At 36.5% G+C, this 24,432-nt stretch overlaps 1 protein-coding gene across 1 annotated transcript in view; it reads right to left on the bottom strand.

Annotated features, from left to right (window-relative positions):
- Nucleotides 1–19: 19 nt before the first annotated feature.
- LOC117318205 (neurobeachin-like protein 1) overlaps nt 20–24,432 on the bottom strand; it is a 152,254-nt gene continuing 127,841 nt past the window's right edge. Inside the window, exons 53-61 of the mRNA XM_033873240.1 lie at nt 18,510–18,619; nt 18,147–18,319; nt 16,468–16,562; nt 13,483–13,599; nt 13,148–13,309; nt 11,661–11,809; nt 10,804–10,941; nt 6,828–6,894; nt 20–1,970 (exon numbers count right to left, since the gene is read on the bottom strand). Of these exons, the coding sequence (XP_033729131.1) occupies nt 6,861–6,894; nt 10,804–10,941; nt 11,661–11,809; nt 13,148–13,309; nt 13,483–13,599; nt 16,468–16,562; nt 18,147–18,319; nt 18,510–18,619 (978 nt within the window). The 3' untranslated portion in view covers nt 20–1,970; nt 6,828–6,860. The remainder of the gene's footprint in view (nt 1,971–6,827; nt 6,895–10,803; nt 10,942–11,660; nt 11,810–13,147; nt 13,310–13,482; nt 13,600–16,467; nt 16,563–18,146; nt 18,320–18,509; nt 18,620–24,432) is intronic.

The raw sequence follows: 24,432 nt of genomic DNA, 5'->3' as shown, positions 1-24,432 counted from the left end.
TACATATAAACAAAAACAATTTTGAGTTTTGAATGTATTTTATTCTCCGATATTTCCCTTATTCCATGTGCTGCATCTTTAGCATTATTGTTTTCTTCGAAACTATTCTCCAAAATATATTATATTACTTTTTATAAGAAAACTTATATGAAATGAATGTTAATATCAACATAATCTAATTTGTTCAGTGGTATGTACATGTACATAGAATATTTAAAAAAATGGAATAAATATTGCACACATATTATATTATATTATACAGTTGTTTGGCTTCTCTTTATTAGTTTCATGATTTATAAATAAAATGTCTCATTAGCATTACAATGCGACTATTAATAAGACAACAGTATAATTAATGATACGTCTGGAGAGACGATTGTAAACAAAGGAAGTTAATTAAGATAACGTGAAATTAACAAGTCAATAGTGGTCTGTATGTATCTTAGATTGATAGATTTGAACTTTAATTAAGGTTTTGCTTGCCAAATGATCCATACCGACCTATTTTTCAAGATAAGTCAATCCCCCTTTAAAAACAATCTGTGGATGATGACGAGGTTTAATGATCTACAGATCTGAACTTCAGTAATACTTCTGTGCAAATAAAACACCCTGTGTGTAATTCCTAGAGGAACCCCCTAATCTCCCCAACCAGGGGGAAATTGATTGACATTAGTGTATTAAACGATTCTATAAACCTTCAATATATTGTCGGTTAGGAGGTTACAATTGGCACATAATAGCGGTAAAAATGACCCGCTGGAAAAACAATATAAACAAAGGCTTTCCTTCGCCAGGAGAGAGAAAGCATAGAGGATAGTGTGATAATGTATGGTACCGAAACAAGTATTGTCTCCACTTTTACTGTAGATATAAATCCAATACAAATCTATGTAAATGAAAACTGTCTTAGGAACAAACATGTTGTACACACCTACACACCTGACTGTATAACGTGAGGTATTCGTCGGTATTTACCGCGCTTAAAATGGGGTATAAAATTTCTAAAATTTCGTATTGCCATACAAATAGTGGTCTAGTATTTCAACTTAATTCGTTGTGTTTATTTTTGAGGTTCCTTAACATACAGCGAATATTTCATTTTATACAGTATATGGGAAAACATCTTAGCTTTAAAGTTAAAACGGTCATACCATCACTTTTTCAAATTTGTTCAAAACAATACTTCCGGGGACACATTAAACTTGAATATTTACCATTAAGTATGTTTTCAAATCTGACATGGTAAATGAATGATTCATCTCATTATTGTTCATAAAGAAAATACATATGTAGATTATTCAATAAATGTCAAAAAGCTAATTCATGAAAATGATTAAGTACTGATTCAGAAGCACGTACACCAAAAGGTTATAAATATGTTCATTAAGTATATGGCACACACATCTGGTACATTCACTTCCGTCTCAGATTTACTGTAAACACTTCCGTCTCGGATCTACTGTAAACCTGTTACATTATAATCCACATAATGTCTAAATTCATTTTCTCTCCAACTGTCAGATCGTCTTAATCATGTCATCATGTTATGAAGTATAGTTATCTTGGATTATGATTCATCTTAATTCCATTTTGTATTTTTCAACTGCTCAAAACATTATTACCGTACAATGTTTAATGATAACAGTTATCTTAGACCATGATTTATATGCATCATAATACAGCTTTCATGGTTCTCATAGGTAGTGTGTGTAAATGTATTATATAATACAGCTTTCATGGTTCTCATAGGTAGTGTGTGTAAATGTATTATATAATACAGATTTCATGGTTCTCATAGGTAGTGTGTGTAAATGGATTATATAATACAGATTTCATGGTTCTCATAGGTAGTGTGTGTCGGCATCAGTGATTCAAAGGAGATACATGCAATACAAAATCCAGAAAATACACTCAATTTCTTCATCGTTGTGCTGGATCACAAGATATTGACATAGTCACTGCAAAAACTGCAAAAAAAGAATGGTTAGATTGGATGTGAACATTATTCTTTAAAACCTAGTTAATGTCTGAATCAACAAGAGGCCCAATGGGCCTGTATCGCTCACCTGGCTCTACAGCAACTTTGAAGTTGATTGAGGTCATTTCTACAGATACTATGCTGATTATCATAGTAAGCTAGGTTTATTCATATTAATAAATTTTCTAGTCCTTCATTCCAGCATTTTATTGGCCTAATATCTGGTCTAGGAGGCTCTTGGCTATCGCAAAATTATTGTTTACAGATTTAAGCCGATTTCACCCCTGTGACCTTTAATGTAGGTCAAGGGTCATTAATTTGAACAAACTTTGTAGCCCTTCACCCCAGCATGCTACAGGCCCAATATCAAGTCCCTGGGCCTTTTGGTTATTAAGAAGAAGTCATTTGAAGAATATAGCCTATTTGACCAATATGACCTTGAATGAAGGTCAAGGTCATTTATTTGAACAAACTTGGTAGCCCTTCACCCAACCATGCTATAGACCCAATACCAAGTCCCTGGGCCTCTTGGTTATTGAGAAGAAGTTGTTTGAAGAATATAGCCTATTTGACCCATGTGACCTTGAATGAAGGTCAAGGTCATTTATTTGAACAAACTTTGTAGCCCTTTACCCTAGCATGCTACAGGCTCAATATCAAGTCCCTTGGCCTCTTGGTTATTGAGAAGAAGTTGTTTGAAGAGTATAGCCTATTTGACCCATGTGACCTTGAATGAAGGTCAATGTCATTTATTTGAACAAACTGTGTAGCCCTTCACCCCAGCATGCTACAGGTCCAATATCAAGTCCCTGGGCTTCTTGGTTATTGAGAAGAAGTCGTTTGAAGATTATAGCCTATTTGACCCATGTGACCTTGAATGAAGGTCAGGGTCATTTATTTGAACAAACTTGGTAGCCCTTTACCCTAGCATGCTACAAGCACAATACAAAGTCCCTGGGCCTCTTGGTTATTGAGAAGAAGTTGTTTGAAGATTATAGCCTATTTGACCCATGTGACCTTGAATGAAGGTCAAGGTCATTTATTTGAACAAACTTTGTAGCCCCTCATCCCAGCATACTACAGGACCAATATCAAGTCGCTGGGCCTCTTGGTTATTGAGAAGAAGTCGTTTGAAGATTATAGCCTATTTGACCAATGTGACCTTGAATGAAGGTCAAAGTCATTTATTTGAACAAACTTAGTAGCCCTTCACCGCAGCATGCTACAGGCCCAATATCAAGTCCCTGGGCATCTTGGTTATTGAGAAGAAGTCGTTTGAAGATTATAGCCTATTTGACCAATGTGACCTTGAATGAAGGTCAAGGTCATTTATTTGAACAAACTTTGTAGCCCTTCACCCAAGCATGCTACAGGCCCAATATCAAGTTCCTGGGCCTCTTGGTTATTGAGAAGAAGTCGTTTGAAGATTATAGCCTATTTGACCCATGTGACCTTGAATGAAGGTCAAGGTCATTTATTTGAACAAACTTGGTAGTCCTTCACCACAGCAAGCTACAGGCTCAATATCAATTCCCTTGGCCTCTTGGTTATTGAGAAGAAGTCGTTTGAAGATTATAGCCTATTTGACCCATGTGATCTTGAATGAAGGTCACAGTCATTTATTTTAACAAACTTAGTAGCCCTTCATCCCAGCATGCTACAGACCCAATATCAAGTCCCTGGGCCTCTTGGTTATTGAGAAGAAGTTGTTTGAAGAGTATAGCCTATTTGACCCATTTCACCTTGAATGAAGGTCACGGTCATTTTTTGAACAAACTTGGAAGCCCTTCATCCCAGCATGCTACAGGCCCAATATCAAGTCCCTGGGCCTCTTGGTTATTGAGAAGAAGTCGTTTGAAGATTATAGCCTATTTGACCCATGTGACCTTGAATGAAGGTCAAGGTCAATTATTTGAACAAACTTGGAAGCCCTTCACCCCAGTATGCTACAGGCCCAATATGAAGTTCCTGGGCCTCTTGGTTATTGAGAAGAAGTTGTTTAAATGAACTCAATTCATTTTGAATAACATATTGAATTTCTACATCAAGTCCATCAAACTAACAAAAATATATATTATAACAATTACTTAGAAAACGTGCAAAGCTTTTCTTAACCAAACTATTTAAATTAATGTAAATTTATATTCATTCAAACGGTTTGCACAAATGCACATGATTGTATGATTTAGGCTTCGGAATGAAACAAGAGGCCCAGGGGCCTTTACGGTCATCTGACTCTAAATTAAAACCCTTATATTATTGTAGTATGCATTCTCTGTAGCAAGTCTATAGTGGCACTGTTGGCCATCATGTGGCCATCTTGGATATCTGACCGACCCAATAAATAATAACACTTGGTCTGGACCATCTAAGGATCATTTCTGGTAAGTTAGAGCTGAATCCCACCGGTGGAATTTGACAAGAAGTTTGAAATAGGTGTTGTTCAGGAAAACCATGATTGCGCAATCATGTTACAAAATAGCCGCCATTGCTGCCATGCCAAAGTTTTTACAAGGCCGAAAAAATAACACTTTGTTGGCACTCCTTCCTTAACATCCTCACCAATTTCGAGCTCAATGGCACCAGTGGAACTGGAGAAGTTTAAAATGTGTTTTTTAAGATGGCGGATATGGCGGCCATCTTGCATTTCAGACCAATCTAAAAAATAACATCACTTGGTCGGGATCATCTCAGGAACATTTCAGGCAAGTTTCAGCTCAATAGCACTGGTGGAACTTGAGAAGAAGTTTAAAATGTGTTTTTCAAAATGGCGGCTATGGCGGCCATCTTGGACTTCGGACCGACCCGAAAAATAACAACACTTGGTCGGGATCATCTCAGGATCATTTCAGGCAAGTTTCAGCTCAAAAACACTGGTGGAACTTGAGAAGAAGTTTAAAATGTGTTTTTCAAGATGGCGGCTATGGCGGCCATCTTGGATTTCGGACCGACCCGAAAAATAACAACACTTGGTCGGGATCATCTCAGGATCATTTCTGGCAAGTTTCAGCCCAACAGCACTGGTGGAACTTGAGAAGAAGTTTAAAATGTGTTTTCAAAATGGCGGCCATCTTGGATTTCGGACTGACCCGAAAAATAACAACACTTGGTCAGGACCATCTCAGGATCATTTCAGGCAAGTTTCAGCTTAATCCCACTGGTGGAACTTGAGAAGAAGATTGAAATGTCAAAAGTTTACGCACGGCGCACGACGCACGACGACGGACGAAGCATGATGACTATAGGTCATCCTGACCCTTCGGGTCAGATGACCTAAAAATCAATAAACATTTAGAATAATATTTTGTTAGATCAGATTTGAGTGAAAAAATGCTTTAGGGTTAGCATTATGGATATAAGACGATTGTGAATACACAAAACACGAAAAGTAAAGTGTTCACGAAGTGGTCTACAGTATTTTAGGAACTAAGCACGTCATACATGTGTTTATACTGTATTGGGGGTCTAGTAATTTAGTGGTAATGCGAGCGCCATAGGCGCGAGCCGAATTTTTTTTGGCGAAGGGGTCTGGGGGCCAAAATTTCGGAAAATGAAATGATTATAGCAAATTTTGTAATCTCTGGGGATAAGACTTCGATAAGCGGTGATGAGGGTGTTTGACATAGGCAGTTTTTTTAGGCCACGAAAACAAATTTCCTCATCCGAAAAAGAGACCCCCCCCCCCCCCCCCTCCCCTTCCCCCTAGATCCACTAGTCTTATATCGTCTGAACTAGTCAGACATCAATACGTATTTACAGTGTTTACTGTATTTATATATTGTCTGAACTAATTATCTGCTCGATAATTAAAATACATGAAAGTTTACATAACTACGTATAAAAGTAGAGGAAATGCTGGTGTCCCAATCAACTAATGCTAATTGTGACTACAGCAGAAACTAATAAACTCTAATCAATGGGAAGACCTTTAAAAGGGGAGGTAATTCATCACATTTGAAACAGCTAGCGCTGAGAACGGACACATATTGTATAGGCAGTATTGGTAAGTTAAAGCTTAGTGATTACGTCATAAAAACAAGCCCTGTGTTAAATCCAGCCAATATATAAGCCTCGTGTTAAATCCCGCTGATATATATGTAAGTAATAAGCTCTTCAAATTTGTTTTGTGTATAAGCTTTGTATTAAAATGACAATGAATTTAAACACAAAATATTCAAATAGTGTAACAAAGCACTCGCTTCCACCCTCCTTGTAAATAGTTCATGAATTTTTAAATCATGAAAATCAATTTAAAATTCAAAGTTTTATGCCTTTCTTTTCCGAGATAATCTAATTTAATTTATAGTCAATAATCTCTCAAATTTCAAGCTTCAGTTGTCAGTAGGGTGAAAACACTGATAGTTGTTGCCTTACACCATGTAGCCATTGACACGGGAAATACTGGTTTATCTTAATATGCTTTGCTCCAAGTCTGATAGCTAGAAGAAATACATGTTAATTAGTTTTAGTTTGCCTCACACAATGATAGTATGTAGTGCATATTATCACCAATGGTGGTCTAAGTTGTTCAAAGCATAATAACCTTCTTTTTTTTATTAAAATATTTCAATATATTCCTTCTTATGCTTTTATTTTTATTGTTTTTTCTCAATATATTTAAAGTTTGAAAATTTAAGAACAAAAATGTAAAGAAACAAAAGAAAATGGAACCTTGTTTCTGAAAATGATTATAAATGATGAGAGTATTTTTTCAAAGGTTTTCAAAGCTTAGAACAACTGTTATCTGACCTATATTAATTTATTCATATGCATGTGTCTGAGTTTATAATCAGTGTTACCCAAGTGTTTGTATTCTATGCATGTATCAGAGCTAAGTCAGTGTTACCTGAGTGTTTGAATTCAGTATTTGTATTCTAACCTACAAATCAAACATTGGCTTCCTTTGTGGTAACCTAAAATTAAAAAAAAAAAATCATTGCTTTATACCGGAAAGGAATACATTCACCAATGCCCTGTAAATGAAAATATTTCAATTTAGACTTTAAAACATTTGCCATGTTTTCCATTTTCTCATGTTGAATATTTTTCATACATACATGAATTAAGAATAACACCATGCCAGTTGACCAATATAAAAGTAGCATAATATGTTTCACATCTGAATCTGTAATGTGCACCACAATCTATATGTAATTTTTGAGTGTAGGTTAAACAGAGATTCAGGCATAATTCAGAGAGAACGTTTTCATCACAGACAAGTGTATTGACATCAACACAGATGTGTAACACAGCGCATGATTAATTATATTTAAATCACTGCCTCCGCTAGGGATCAAACCCAGGACCTCTGGCTTACTAGTCTTACGCTCAACCGATCGAGCTAAAGAGAAGATCTCTCTAGCCGAGCGGTATATTGCGGCTAGTATTTACCAGGGTTACATACTCCCCCTCCAGGATAGAACTCGTCCTCGAGTGTCCAGGGGTAACAGCGATGCATTAAAAAGCAGCGATGAGTATCAGTCCCGAGTCCCTACATGGGCACCAATGTAACAGAGCACATGATTAATTAAATCTGAATCTGGACCTCAGGCTTACTAGTCTTATGCTCAACCAATCGAGCTTAATAGAAGATATCTCTAGCAGAGTGGTATATTGCGGCTAGTATTTAACTGGGTTACATATCGAGCTAAAGAGAAGATCTCTCTTGCCGAGTGGTATATTAAGGCTAGTATTTACCAGGGTTACATATCGAGCTAAAGAGAAGATCACTCTAGCTGAGTCGTATATTGCGGCTAGTATTTACCAGGGTTACAGATGTTTGAGACAATAAGCAGGTAAAACACTGAAAACTTTCTTCATCACAGATTTAAAATGACTTCGGATAATGAGCAAGAACTATAGTTTACACTTCCTGTATGTAAAGTTTTGTACATTAAATGTAGACTAGCAGCGCAATTCCCCCAAAAAGTTAAAATTCCATCTTTCCTTTTTTGTAAACTTTGATTTGATTATTCTATTTTGGGTATAAATTGCTCATCATAGGGTAATGGCCCTTACGATGTAGCAATTCGCTATCTGGTTGTCTACTACTATATTAATGTAGTGGCTTTGCTACATCATGAGGCCATGATAGGAGCTGACCAGTAACTATCTGGTTGTCTATATAGATGATGGAGATTTGCTACATCGTGCGGCAATGAGAGGAGATGACCAGTACGATCTGGCTGTCTACCATTTTAGTAAGTATCTATCCAATGGCAGACGTACAGCCTGATAGTTTGATCAGCTCCTATCATGGCCTCACGATGCAGCAAATTTGCTACATAGCAACGGCCTGTACCCTGTGATATGCAATATGGAATTTTCACTGTTATTAGAATTGCTTTTAGGTAATAATATATATAACTTACTGACTTTTAAGTATACAAAATATTCAACAAGATTTATATATAAACATATATTATATATGTATGTGTGTATAAAATGCATCGCCCTTACTAATCACAGTACATGAAGTCTATGACAATAACCTGACAGAAATAATCACTGTCAGTCCCTTTACACTTCACATGTTCATTACATCAAATGAAATTAAAACTTACTTCATTGCCAACTTTCTTTAAATCTATGATACATTCATATCAATTCTCAATTCAAATGTTCTTTTAATAGAGAAGACCTGTTAAGTGGTTTGAGCATGCAAACCTTCAGATTGACACTAATGTATAGTTTGCAGTCATATTTGCTTGGCTGCTAAAGTTGAATTAAATGGAGTATTTGTTCTATTACCTTCTAGACATTTTTGAACCCCAGATCATAAATGCCTTGAATTTTATTTGAAAACCACAAATTTTAAAATATTTGAAATCAAACCTTTTTTTCTTGTGGTATCATTGATCAAAGATTTTTTTTTTTAAACAACAGCTGTATTCAGAAAAAACACACACAAATAACCATCCTTAAACACACAATAACATTTTACATGCAGTACAATGTAGTAATTTTTGATGTCCTGATAAAGTCACCATTATCATGGAGGGAAAACAAATAATGGCGATAGCTAAGGTCAAGATATCTTTACTAAATGACTTCTGAATATCTAAGATCTAAGATTTCCTGCCACTTAATGCATCTAATTGTAATTTGGCAGTAAAACAAATGAACCATCAAATAAGATCGCCATTAACTTTGATGGCACACAAAGTGAAAGGTCAGTATCTTTTACCATATCACTTGCTTGTATATCTAAATTTCCTATTTATAATATATAAATGACTTATTGTTGATGGGCGCTAAAAAACTAACACAACTTCTTATTTCTAATCCTAGTATATTATATAACTCATTGAATGTTATGGGTAAATTATATTTGCATAGTTTGAGTAATTTTAAATCTTTAAAATTATTTACATACACTGAGGAGACATATCACATCATAAAAGCACTTTTTTTCAATTATGATCACATTTTTTTTTTTACTAATTTAAAAAATATTAGTTAAGTGCAATAGTTGAGAATCACAGATATATGACACACGCTTTTATGAGACACAAAGGCAAATATTTTACCGCTATATACAGGTAAATATTGTACCGTAATATACAGGTAAATATTTACCGTTATATACAGGTAAATATTGTACCGTTATATACAGGTAAATATTGTACCGTTATATACAGGTAAATATTGTACCGTTATATACAGGTAAATATTGTACCGTTATATACAGGTAAATATTGTACCGTTATATACAGGTAAATATTGTACCGTTACATACAGGTAAATATTGTACCGTAATATACAGGTAAATATTGTACCGTAATATACAGGTAAATATTGTACCGTTATATACAGGTAAATATTGTACCGTAATATACAGGTAAATATTGTACCGTTATATACAGGTAAATATTGTACCGTAATATACAGGTAAATATTGTACCGTTATATACAGGTAAATATTGTACTGTTATATACAGGTAAATATTGTACCGTAATATACAGGTAAATATTGTACTGTTATATACAGGTAAATATTGTACTGTTATATACAGGTTAATATTGTACTGTTATATACAATCTACAATTATACAAATTTTTGCAATGAGAAAGATTTTCAAAGAAATTTGTAAACTGATATATTATACAAAATAATCATTATAATGAATTCTATCATCACTGAGTATTTTTAGTTTCTATTTGAAATGATAAAATCATGAACGATAAATGTTTTATGAAAATGGACATTCATTTAAGTCAATCTTTGAATGAAAAATTTACTTAAACCCAAATCCAAACATTGAGATGTGTATCTAATTTTTTTCATAATTATAAATTTCAAAGAATACGACTTCTCATGAATCAAAGATAAAATATTGCTGCGTCATATGAAGAAGATAAATTTCAAACAACTGGTTATCCTGGCGTGCTATAAGGTATTTACAATATTTTGTACATAAGCTTTTTTGAACGACAATGTGGCCATATATATATCACATGATCTTCAGAAAGTCATCTATTTAAAATATCCTATATCTACAAGCATGTATAAGCTAATCATATTAAGTAGTTAAAGGCTAAAAATATTTCACATGACATGTTTTAGAGTTTTTAATTAAATATAAATATACTCATATTTTTTATAAACAATATATTAATTACAATATGTTAGAAATAGTGATCATTATGCAGGCGATATAAAATGTACCAGTACATATCTACTCTCCCAGACTGTAGTCTGACAACGGTTTTCTGAAGATTTATGTTCAGAATTTTTAATCTTCTCCACTAAATTTAATCATCTGACCTCTGGACAACCAATCGTAACTGTTAAATAGATCATGTGATTTCTGGCTAATCACCTGAGGTCAGACTTGTTCTTGACACCAATAATAATGAGTTTTCCATCCCGTAAACCAACCAAGATGTGACTTCCGTTGGTTGTTATGGCGATACTGTGGATCGGAACATGGAGTGGGAGTGAGGTCAATGTCTTCAAACTGGAAAACATAAAACAAAACCTTGTCACGAACTTACACTGAAGTCAATTTTCCAAGTGTAAATACTGTCTTATTAATTACATATAAAACTGATATACTAGCTAGAATTATTTTATTAATTATATATATATATATAAAACTGATATTCTTTCGAGTTTCATTTTATTAATTACATATAAAACTGATATTCTTGTGAGTTCCATTTTATTAATTATATATAAAACTGATATACTTGTAAGTTATATTCTATTAATTATATATAAAACTGATATACTTGTGAGTTCCATTTTATTAATTACATGTATATATAAAACTGATATACTTGTGAGTTCATATTCTATTAATTATATATAAAACTGATATACTTGTAAGTTATATTCTATTAATTATATATAAAACTGAGATACTTGTGAGTTCCATTTTATTAATTATATATAAAACTGATATACTTGTGAGTTCCATTTTATTAATTACATGTATATATAAAACTGTTATACTTGTGACTACTATTTTATTAAATCCTGTATAAAACTGATATACTTGGAAGTAATATTTTATTAATTATATATAAAACTGTTATACTTGTGACTACTATTTAATTAATCATATATAAACCTGATATACTCGTGAGTTCTATTTTCAAAGACAAAAATAAAACGGATTCTACAATGTTCCAGTACATCATGTTAAAACAGGACATTTTATTAAGATTTACTCACGCAAAAATGTCCAGGACACTGAGGTTGCCCTGAGTGTCTCCAGTAATAAGGTGTTCACCAGACACGATCATGTGACCGAGGCCATAGGTCAACTTCTCCGCGAATAAGTGTTTTCCATTGATGGAGTAGAGGTGGATGGAAAATCTCTCCTACAAGGTATACGGATCGGTTTAAACATGATTGTATACGGATTGGTTTAAACATGATTGTATACGGATTGGCTTAAACATGATTGTATACGGATTGGCTTAAACATGATTGTATACGGATTGGCTTAAACATGATTGTATACGGATTGGTTTAAATATGATTGTATACGGATTGGTTTAAATATGATTGTATACGGATTGGTTTAAATATGATTGTATACGGATTGGTCTAAACATGATTGTATACGGATTGGTCTAAACATGATTGTATACGGATTGGTCTAAACATGATTGTATACGGATTGGTTTAAATATGATTGTATACGGATTGGTCTAAACATGATTGTATACGGATTGGTCTAAACATGATTGTATACGGATTGGTTTAAATATGATTGTATACGGATTGGTTTAAATATGATTGTATACGGATTGGTCTAAACATGATTGTATACGGATTGGTCTAAACATGATTGTATACGGATTGGTTTAAATATGATTGTATACGGATTGGTTTAAATATGATTGTATACGGATTGGTTTAAATATGATTGTATACGGATTGGTCTAAACATGATTGTATACGGATTGGTCTAAACATGATTGTATACGGATTGGTTTAAATATGATTGTATACGGATTGGTTTAAATATGATTGTATACGGATTGGTTTAAATATGATTGTATACGGATTGGCTTAAATATGATTGTATACGGATTGGTTTAAATATGATTGTATACGGATTGGTTTAAATATGATTGTATACGGATTGGCTTAAACATGATTGTATACGGATTGGCTTAAACATGATTGTATACGGATTGGTTTAAATATGATTGTATACGGATTGGTTTAAATATGATTGTATACGGATTGGCTTAAACATGATTGTATACGGATTGGCTTAAACATGATTGTATACGGATTGGCTTAAACATGATTGTATACGGATCGGTTTAAATATGATTGTATACGGATCGGTTTAAACATGATTGTATATGGATTGGTTTAAATATGACTGACCCTCATTAAGAGCAAATCCCAGTGTTTTGACATGTACTCTTTTACAGATCACATTCTGTCTGACCCAGATTTATATCCAAACCAGCCAGAAACTTTAACGAGATAGTTTCATTAATGACAATTTTATAACATGATTGTAGAATAGCTAACTTATTGAACTTTCTACAAACCAAAATTGGTGGAGAGTAATGGAGCATTATACATACAGATAGGTATCTGGACAGAGATATTTACCTGTGTTGCAATTGTCGCGGTTTAAAAGTATATCCTAGTAACTGGGGGTACAATAAATATAAAATGTGACCGAGTGATACCTTTGGATCTATTGGGAATGTTTCGTGGCAATACAGAGCTATATGGCCGGTCTCGTCCACTACCACCATCGGTATGTTGAGAGTGTAGCCGGTCAAGCAGGGTGGCCGTAGTGTCCTCATATAGTGACCATTCCTTACAGTGTGGACAATCACAGTTCCATCCTGGACACAAAAACCAAAGAAAAATTTATTTGCACTTTTTTCAAAAAAAAACAACAACAAAAAAACAACTTTTGTATGAGAAGTTGAATCATCACACAAGGATCTCAACAACAATATAGAACTATTACATCACTATATACTGGAGGAGCTAAATGACCAAGCTGTTTCCTTACCTTGGCCGCGGACACTGCCATATCTAGCTCCGTTGAGATATGGACGGCTGTCACTTCAGCATCGTGGCCATAAAGTGTCTGAAGTGGATTGGGTTTTATCCCCGTGCTAACTCCTCCCTAAAGTAATACAGAGAAAAAAACATCAGCAAACTGACAAAACTGATACGGTTGATGTTCCTGAATGGGGCTCATAGAAAAACATTAATTCTAGATTTAGAAGATATATTAATTTAGAAATGAAAAATCCTTTTTTCTTACTAACTCTCATACAATATTTGGAAAAAAGATTACAGATTACCTGTTCAGTATCTGAATGGTTGGAGGACGTTAACCTGTTGTTGTATCTGAATGGTCGGAGGACGTTTACCTGTTGTATCTGAATGGTCGGAGGACGTTTACCTGTTGTATCTGAATGGTCGGAGGACGTTTACCTGTTGTTGTATTTGAATGGTCGGAGGACGTTTCCCTGTTGTTGTATCTGAATGGTCGGAGGACGTTTACCTGTTGTATCTGAATGGTCGGGGGACGTTTACCTGTTGTTGTATCTGAATGGTCGGGGGACGTTTACATGTTGTTGTATCTGAATGGTCGGAGGACGTTTACCTGATGTATCTGAATGGTCGGGGGACGTTTACCTGTTGTTGTATCTGAATGGTCGGAGGACGTTTACCTGTTGTATCTGAATGGTCGGAGGATGTTTACCTGTTGTATCTGAATGGTCGGAGGACGTTTACCTGTTGTTGTGTCTGAATGGTCGGAGGACGTTTACCTGTTGTATCTGAATGGTCGGGGGACGTTTACCTGTTGTATCTGAATGGTCGGAGGACGTTTACCTGTTGTATCTGAATGGTCGGAGGACGTTTACCTGTTGTTGTATCTGAATGGTCGGAGGACGTTTACCTGTTGTTGTATCTGAATGGTCGGAGGACGTTTACCTGTTGTATCTGAATGGTCGGGGGACGTTTACTTGTTGTTGTATCTGAATGGTCGGAGGACGTTTACCTGTTGTATCTGAATGGTTGGAGGACGTTTACCTGTTGTATCTGAATGGTCGGGGGACGTTTACCTGTTGTTTTTATCTGAATGGTCGGAGGACGTTTACCTGATGTATCTGAATGGTCGGGGGACGTTTACCTGTTGTTGTATCTGAATGGTCGGGGGATATTTACCTGTTGTTGTATCTGAATGGTCGGAGGACGTTTACCTGTTGTATCTGAATGGTCGGGGGACGTTTACCTGTTGTATCTGAATGGTCGGAGGACGTTTACCTGTTGTATCTGAATGGTCGGAGGACGTTTACCTGTTGTATCTGAATGGTCGGGGGACGTTTACCTGTTGTTGTATCTGAATGGTCGGAGGACGTTTACCTGATGTATCTGAATGGTCGGGGGACGTTGACCTGTTGTTGTATCTGAATGGTCGGGGGACGTTTACCTGTTGTATGTGAATGGTCGGAGGACGTTTACCTGATGTATCTGAATGGTCGGAGGACGTTTACCTGTTGTTGTATCTGAATGGTCGGAGAACGTTTACCTGTTGTTGTATCTGAATGGTCGGAGGACGTTTACCTGTTGTTGTATCTGAATGGTCGGAGGACGTTTACCTGTTGTTGTATCTGAATGGTCGGAGGACGTTTACTTGTTGTTGTATCTGAATGTCAGGGGACGTTTACCTGTTGTTGTATCTGAATGGTCGGAGGACGTTTACCTGTTGTTGTATCTGAATGTCGGAGGACGTTTACCTGTTGATTTATCTGAATGGTTGGAGGAGGTTTACCTGTTGTTGTATCTGAATGTCAGGGGACGTTTACCTGTTGTATCTGAATGGTCGGTGGACATTTACCTGTTGTTGTATCTGAATGGTCGGAGGACGTTTACCTGTTGTATCTGAATGGTCGGGGGACGTTTACCTGTTGTATCTGAATGGTCGGGGGACGTTTACCTGTTGTATCTGAATGGTCGGAGGACGTTTACCTGTTGTATCTGAATGGTCGGAGGACGTTTACCTGTTGTTGTATCTGAATGGTCGGAGGACGTTTACCTGTTGTTGTATCTGAATGGTCGGAGGACGTTTACCTGTTGTATCTGAATGGTCGGGGGACGTTTACTTGTTGTTGTATCTGAATGGTCGGAGGACGTTTACCTGTTGTATCTGAATGGTTGGAGGACGTTTACCTGTTGTATCTGAATGGTCGGGGGACGTTTACCTGTTGTTTTTATCTGAATGGTCGGAGGACGTTTACCTGATGTATCTGAATGGTCGGGGGACGTTTACCTGTTGTTGTATCTGAATGGTCGGGGGATATTTACCTGTTGTTGTATCTGAATGGTCGGAGGACGTTTACCTGTTGTATCTGAATGGTCGGGGGACGTTTACCTGTTGTATCTGAATGGTCGGAGGACGTTTACCTGTTGTATCTGAATGGTCGGAGGACGTTTACCTGTTGTATCTGAATGGTCGGGGGACGTTTACCTGTTGTTGTATCTGAATGGTCGGAGGACGTTTACCTGATGTATCTGAATGGTCGGGGGACGTTGACCTGTTGTTGTATCTGAATGGTCGGGGGACGTTTACCTGTTGTATGTGAATGGTCGGAGGACGTTTACCTGATGTATCTGAATGGTCGGAGGACGTTTACCTGTTGTTGTATCTGAATGGTCGGAGAACGTTTACCTGTTGTTGTATCTGAATGGTCGGAGGACGTTTACCTGTTGTTGTATCTGAATGGTCGGAGGACGTTTACCTGTTGTTGTATCTGAATGGTCGGAGGACGTTTACTTGTTGTTGTATCTGAATGTCAGGGGACGTTTACCTGTTGTTGTATCTGAATGGTCGGAGGACGTTTACCTGTTGTTGTATCTGAATGTCGGAGGACGTTTACCTGTTGATTTATCTGAATGGTTGGAGGAGGTTTACCTGTTGTTGTATCTGAATGTCAGGGGACGTTTACCTGTTGTTGTATCTGAATGGTCGGAGGACGTTTACCTGTTGTTGTATCTGCCAGATCATACAGGTCGTGTCCCGTGAGCCTGTCAGCAGGTGACTTCCACAGTAGTCCAGGGCTAAACATGTCACAATGTCTGTGGTGTACAGATAAAGAATTAAACAGCATGTTACTCGTAAAATATACAAATAAAATATATACTACCTGAAATATACAGATAAAGCATATACCTTAAATATATACAGATAAGATATATAACTAAAATATATACAGATAAATTATATAATACTTAAAATATACAGATAAAGTATATATATTTAATATATAGAGATAAAACATATAATACTGTACTTAAAATAATATACAGATAAAGTTCATACCTAAAATATATACAAACTAGAACTGTTGCCAGGATGGCTGACTAATACCCCCGCAATCTGCATGAGTCATCGGGGAATTAGAACTGTTAATTAGAGGCTAACTAAGATAACCCAGTAATATAGTGACCAGTTGCCATAGCAACCATAATTTTGAGAAAAAGAAAGTGGCATGCACATCTACACATAGTCCTCTATATTTGTGTGAAGTTTCATTGAATTCGGCCCTTTGGTTTAGGAGGAGTTGTCTGGACAAACTGAAAGTTATGGTTCCTATCAGAAAACCTGTTTACAGTGACCAGTTGCCATAGCAACCATAATTTTGAGAAAAAGAAAATGGCATGCACATCTACACATGATCATTAATATGTGTGTGAAGTTTCATTGGAATTGGCCCATCGGTTTAGGAGGAGTTGTCTGGACAAAATGTGTCTACAGACAGACGGACGGACGGACAACCTGATTCCAGTATACCCCCCTAACTTCGTTGCGGGGGTATAACTATTAAGACAAATATACCTAAAATATATAAATATAAACCTAAAATATCCTATGTCTAACAATGTGTCTGACATACCTATGTGTCTAACAATGTGTCCAACAATGTGCCTTACAATGTGTCTAACCTGCTTATGTGTCTACCTATGTGTCCGACCTACACTATGTGTCTAACAATGTGTCTGACCTACCTATGTGTCTAACAATGTGTCTGACCTACCTATGTGTCTAACAATGTGTCTAACCTACATATGTGTCTAACAATGTGTCCAACAATGTGTCTAACAATGTGTCTGACCTACCTATGTGTCTAACAATGTGGGTGACCTACCTATGTGTCTAACAATATGTCTGATCTACCTATGAGTCTAACAATGTGTCTGACCTAACAATGTGTCTGACCTACCTATGTGTCTGACCTAACAATGTGTCTGACCTAACAATGTGTCTGACCTACCTATGTGTCTGACCTAACAATGTGTCTGACCTACACTATGTGTCTAACAATGTGTCTGACCTACACTATGTGTCTAACAATGTGTCTGACCTACCTATGTGTCTGACCTACCTATGTGTCTGACCTAACAATGTGTCTGACCTACACTATGTGTCTAACAATGTGTCTGACCTACACTATGTGTCTAACAATGTGTCTGACCTAAACTATGTGTCTAACAATTTATCTGACCTACACTATGTGTCTAACAATGTGTCTGACCTACCTATGTGTCTGACCTAACAATGTGTCTGACCTACACTATGTGTCTAACAATGTGTCTGACCTACCTATGTGTCTAACAATGTGTCTGACCTAAACTATGTGTCTAACAATGTGTCTGACCTACCTATGTGTCTAACAATGTGGTTGACCTTTCTGCCCTTTCCAAGGTTGTACACCTGTAAACTGTTATCCCAGTGACCACCACTAAACAGCAGCTTAGCATCATGGGATACCACAAACAGCTTAGCATCTACCTTCACTCCAGGGGCAAATGGTCCCCCTACTCGACGCTTCACCCTGAAATAAAATGTAAACAATGAAAGACTTAGCAAATGTTGCCTAACTTAATTTTCCTTTTTTTTTGAGTGAAGTATTTTCAGACTGATCAAAGTGGCTACAATCAAGCAACACCTCAGGAGAATTAATGAAATTCAGAAGAAAAAGTCAAACTTTGACAGATGTACAGTTAAGAGCTTTCTTCACTCACTTTGAGTTTGCGATAGCAGGATCTTTGTCGAAGGTGAAGTAATTAGAGATTGATTTATCATACGGCAGCCAGCCGTGTAATCCCACGATGCCCTCCTCTGATACCGTCACCTGGAAATACAGAGAAACAGAATATCTAAATACTTCAATGTCAGTGATATAGTTTACAATGATTCAGCTAATGGAATAAGGGATCCCAGAGGGATCTTGGTGCAAACTTTTGAATGATATCAGTCAAATGAAAGACTGATCTTTTCTCTTCGTTCTCCTTTCAATCTTCTTTCAAAACATTTAATAAAGAATGGAGTGTAGTAAGGGGCGATAACTCAGTTATCGTTCCTTGCGGAGCGAAATGAAAGTATGGGCTAATTCACCCATTTTGCCGGCTATTGTAGCGATTTGAGGGTGGAAAAAATGGCACATACAATCTCTATGGTTTTTTGAACCATTGTAAAACTCAACTCGATCTAGGTCTGGATGTGTGTGGTATCCCTGTGGAAATTGTTATTTATGAGATATTTTGGGTCAAACATGCCAAAATCGTCATTTTGACCGGTAGCTTCTGTTTAACCGGTCCTTAAAAATCAACGCTTTAATGAAAAATTCTGAAACTCCAAACATAACAAGTATAGAGGATTCTGAAGAGCGCGGTATCTTTGGTTTTTCTATATCTTTCACAGAACGTTCACAATAGGGTTTTGAAAAAGGGTCGTATTTTATCGAGAGGTGACGGATGTTACGTCACGACTGACGTAACAAATATGTGTGGAATGTAGTGTATTGAAGGACGGAACGTAATGTACATGCGGCTAATTCAGACCACTTTGCCGGAGGTAACTGAAAAGCAACTCTATACATTTTGATAAAACTTTCCACACTTACAAAACTCGGTGTGATCTACATCTGGGAATAATCTAGTTACACAATGTAGTGAGATATTTTGGGTACAAACACGCCAAAATCGACACTTTGACTGCTGGTTTCTGCACAACTCGGCCTAGAGAATTAATGCATAAAGCCATCTTATTGAAACTCCACACATCACAAGTACATGTAATTCCGAAGAAAACAGTATCTTTAGTTTTTCTATATCTATCAGAGAACGGTCACAATAGGGTTTTAAACACAGGTACTATGTACCGCGAGGTCACACATTTCGGAGAGTCTATTACATGTACGGACGTACGTCACGAGTGACGTTACTACGTCTGTTCTGCTTGTCTGATTGAACTTGTAGCGCTCGGTGAGCTGGTTGTATTTTGCTGTCACTGCCAATATTTCTTACAATTTTACAATATCAGAGAAAATACAAACGACACAATTCTCGGCACATTTTTTTTTTTTTTTTTTAACATATTTTTCACAAATATCTCCACCCCAAAGACAGGATTAATCTTGTTTTGACATATATGGTACATTAAGTTCAGTTTTCTGTCGTGTCCGTGATGCAACAGTTTCCGCTAAGGGCACACGGGTACGTATAATCGAAAGCCAGTAAGCCAGACATTTGCACTGCACTGGGGAAGAATTCCCGCCTTTTTACACCCAGAATCCTACGTCATTCTATTTTCAGTAACAGTGTGTATTTGTGATTTTCGTAATCTCAACACACTATTTATCCTCGTATGGTATATAAAGTACCCGTTTCATGTGTTATTTACTCGGGAAAACAGCTACAAACCAAGGAAACATATTCTCCACAGGGACTTGAATCAGGTAAAACACCCCGGCTGATTGGCCGATCGAGTTGCACCAGTCGTTAACACACTTTTGGATGAAGATTTGACCTCTAACCCTGACCCAGATGTAAATAATCTACACTTTTGTTATAGATGCATATTGACAGCTATCTCCATAAAATATATCGAAATTAATTGTGATCTCTGTCCCAATATCATGTTCAGACCAGAAGTGATGTTTAAGGTTGTGTGTACACTTGTGGAAGTTATTGTCAGTATGAACAACACATTAGGAGCCTTGATTTTGACATCATATGATATGCATGACATTTTTTTTTAACTTTGATGGTATATGTCACTATTTATCGATCAGAATACCGCGAGTACATCTGTTTCTAAGATGAACTTAGGTTTGTTTGTTTGCTTGTTTTATCACCACGTGTATACATATATATTGCAATCAGGATCGTTTTGAGGCTGGGTCTCCTTATAGTAGTGGGTGACTACAATAATGTACCTCACTGAACAACACACAAGATGCCCTGAATGTATGCTTGGATAGATGCCAATTGCTGTCCCATAATCAATTAATGTGTCATATTCCATAAAACTGAAGAATTGTGAAAATTATTACAGTGGTAACCCCCAAACCTTCAATTTCCTCGCGCCAGTATTAATATCTAAACGTAATTGAGAGTTTTAAATGTCGCGCGAATAAATTAAGTGCAAGTGAGGATACAATTGTATTAAGTGAAAATGAGGAAATTAAGTGCAAGTGAAGGTATTAATGCTAAAGGAAGGGAAATAAAGGTTTTGGGGGTTACCAGTGTTATAAGATAACCAATACTTTATTAAATCCCCCACTTAAAAAAACTTGACACAGGTGTTCTCCAAGATCATGGGGTGTGCAACTGCATGACGTTTTATTTTCCGATCGGTCTACCAAGATGGCCGCCACAGACTTACTTGCCTCTGACTGGTGAAAATTTAGATATTGTTTGATTTCGATTACAATTGGTATTTGATATATAGGGGTATTAGGGGACTGCAAATTCCATTGCATGGGTATCATTGCCATATCAAGGCTTCTGATTGGTCGAAGATTAGATATTGGATTTGGATGCAAAATGGTAAATAGGAGAATTCGAATTCAACCACATGGGATTCATTGCCATAGGAACCATATGGAGGAATTCAATTGGTCAAATTTTAGATGCAAATTCAACCTCACGGGTTCTCTTGCCATAGAACCACGCTGAGGCTTCTTATTGGTCGAAATATTGACATTGAATGATTATAATGTAAACCATGACTCGTGCATGGAACCTCTGAACTCAAGACGGACATTTCTATATCATCTTCAGCATTTATTTTTTATCTGTCTTTCGTGCTCAACCAGAGTTATCGTCCCTCACTACACTTCATTCTTTCTGTGACACTCCTTTAGGTGTCACCCCACTAGTAACATAACATCATATACAGTGCATTCCACTTAATCGGGTAACGCTTAATCGGGTATTTCGTTTAATTGGGTAAAATTTCAAAAACCAAAACCATTTTCTCTTAAATCATGTTAAAAAAATTCGTTTAATTGGGTTGGAAAAGTCGTATTTTTCGGTTATTCGAATAGAACAATCGGGACAAAAAATTGAAATGCTCCGATTTTCACGAAAGTCATCGCGTATTTCTTTAAGTTTTAGACTTTTATCAACAAATAGTGTAATTTTGATGGTTAAAATGTCAAAAAACGATTAAATATTACCGTAAACGGTAATGTTATGTCGGGGTTTTGTCATGTTCAGAACTGTGTTGTTGTTGATTCTGCCTCGTGTGGTTTTTCCCCAACAGGAAGTCGACTAAGAATTGTGGGTAAAATTAAATGTTATTTTTAGAGTCAGCAGCAGGCAAAACGTAATGGGGTTTTAAAAGCATAATTAAGCGACTAGACAATTAAACTTTTACGTCTGGGATGTAAAATCTTCGAAGCAGAAACCAAAACAATAGGTTTTGACCTGGGTCTGACATTGCTACAGATCGATTGATATCACCGCTAACTGTATGTGGCGAATCCAAAGTGAGGGGTTCGCCACGGGGAAATGTGACGACACCGGTACACAGGTGAGTTAAAAATCGGTAGCGAGCATAATTCCTATTCAGGTAAGGATTGGAACTGGTTAATAAAAAACATTACTTGGATTTCGTGTTATTTTATCAGTGACTGCCAGTGTCAAGTTCGTATAAATTTATACCACAGGAAACGACGTATAAACTCGGTTTCTCCGATCTCTGTGCTTTGGTAATTGGAAATAATATGGAATATTTTAAACTTCAAAGCGAACATAAGAATGTCTCTGTGATAAACATAAATGATTTTAGCTGTAATTGTCGGCGAGTCCTTAGATCGTATGTCAAATTAGGAACACATGGATGAAATAGGGATGTATGACCCCCTGATTTGAGGTGCTACGATTGTACTGTGCCGCAAATAAGAAAATCATTAAGGTTTTGTTATTTTAATACACACATTTTTATACAATTAGTAATAGTAATCTGACAATTTGACATCAGTAAAAGCACAAACAAAAACACCGTTTATTAACAATAATAACGCAAATATTTTCATCCAAAATCGACCCAAGTCTGACAACCATTACGGACCAAATCCAAGATGGCGACGTGCATATCGGCTTATCGGGTAAGTCGGTTAATCGGGTAAAAATCCCCCGCAAATAGGCAACCCGATTAAGCGGAATGCACTGTAGTAGGAGCGACCCGCAATTTTCAAAATCCAAGATGACCATACTCTCTGTCATCCATTTAGTTCTTTCAATCAGACTTGCATGTACAACTGGAGACCAAGGGGAACCTCTACATTCAAACTTGAAAGACCCATATATATATAATACTGTAAATCCCTTATATTTCGCATGGGATTTAATTTCACGTTAATTCGCGAGGAGAGTCAAACGCGAATTCAAATCCCTCGCGAATATTTATATAAGAATGACAAGAATAAGAGGCGTCCATTTTGAATCTATCGTAATCTTTAGTTGGTGAACAGACATCACCATTACACTTATATCAGAGTGTAATTTTGTATCACAAAACACCAAAATTTTCATACATTTGTACACAAAAAACCCACTGAACACTAATATTGTAGTTGAACTCGGACTAAAAATTTAAGCGCAGTACGTCCGGTCCCGAATGGTCACTCGGAAGACGTCGTACTTATTACCTGTGCTGTTGTTTATGTAAGCTTACATGTGTGTTGACTTCACATCGCTTGATTCTACATGTTTGTTCACTGTTTCCGTAATTGGGATCGGCAAATTATCTTTGATTACTATTTTTTAATTGGACATCTGATAATGATCATAATGCAGAAAAACTATATGAACGGGCAGTGACACTTGTATATAGCCTAGCGGCATATACGGTACGGTACATACAATTCAGTGTAGACAGACATCGCTATCACATTACTTTTCTTGTACCGTCACATGACTCTCATAAACAAAATGGCTACCAATATAGAAATATCGCCGACCTGTTAACATCATTCGCAAATTTAAAGTCATTTTGAGGTCAGAATTCGCGAAATTATGTATTCGCGAATAAGTCGAATGAGGTGAGTTCGCGAAATTAAGTACTCGCGAAATATAAGTGTTTTACAGTAGCCATTCAATACTTTAAGAAATTGTTAATAAAGTTTCAATTGTCAAAATCAATGATGGCTACCTGTTGGCCATGTTGTTGTCAGGTTGGTCCTATTTGCAGGAATATGTAACTAGGAATCAAGGGGAACTTACATATGAAAGTTTGAGAACTAGCAGTAACAAACTTCAATTGTTAAAATCCAAGATGGCTGCCTGTCGGACATATTATTTACCGATCGGTCCCAAAATGAGATATGCACAACTAGGGATCAAGGGAAAGGTACATATGAAATTTGAGAAAGATCCCTTCAGTACTTTCTGAGAAATAGCGATAACAAGAATCGTTTATGGAGGGACAGACTGACATGAGGGGCGGACGGAAGGATGGACGACAGACCACAGATGCAGGGCAATTTTAGCCTACCATCTGATGATGGTGGGCTAAAAACATGCCAGAAATAGACTTTAACTCTGTTTAATGTCAGCGATATGGTTTACAAATTATGGTGAATATTATCAATTCGAAATTTATCAAGTGTGATGCTTGACCTTTAACTTTGACATATGACCACTTATATCTTTCAGA

The sequence above is a fragment of the Pecten maximus genome, chromosome 19 (assembly GCF_902652985.1).
Source record: "Pecten maximus chromosome 19, xPecMax1.1, whole genome shotgun sequence".
NCBI classification, from domain to species: Eukaryota; Metazoa; Mollusca; class Bivalvia; order Pectinida; family Pectinidae; genus Pecten; species Pecten maximus.
The sequence above is the reverse complement of the archived record's forward strand: the minus strand, read 5'-3'. Positions and strand labels throughout refer to the sequence as shown.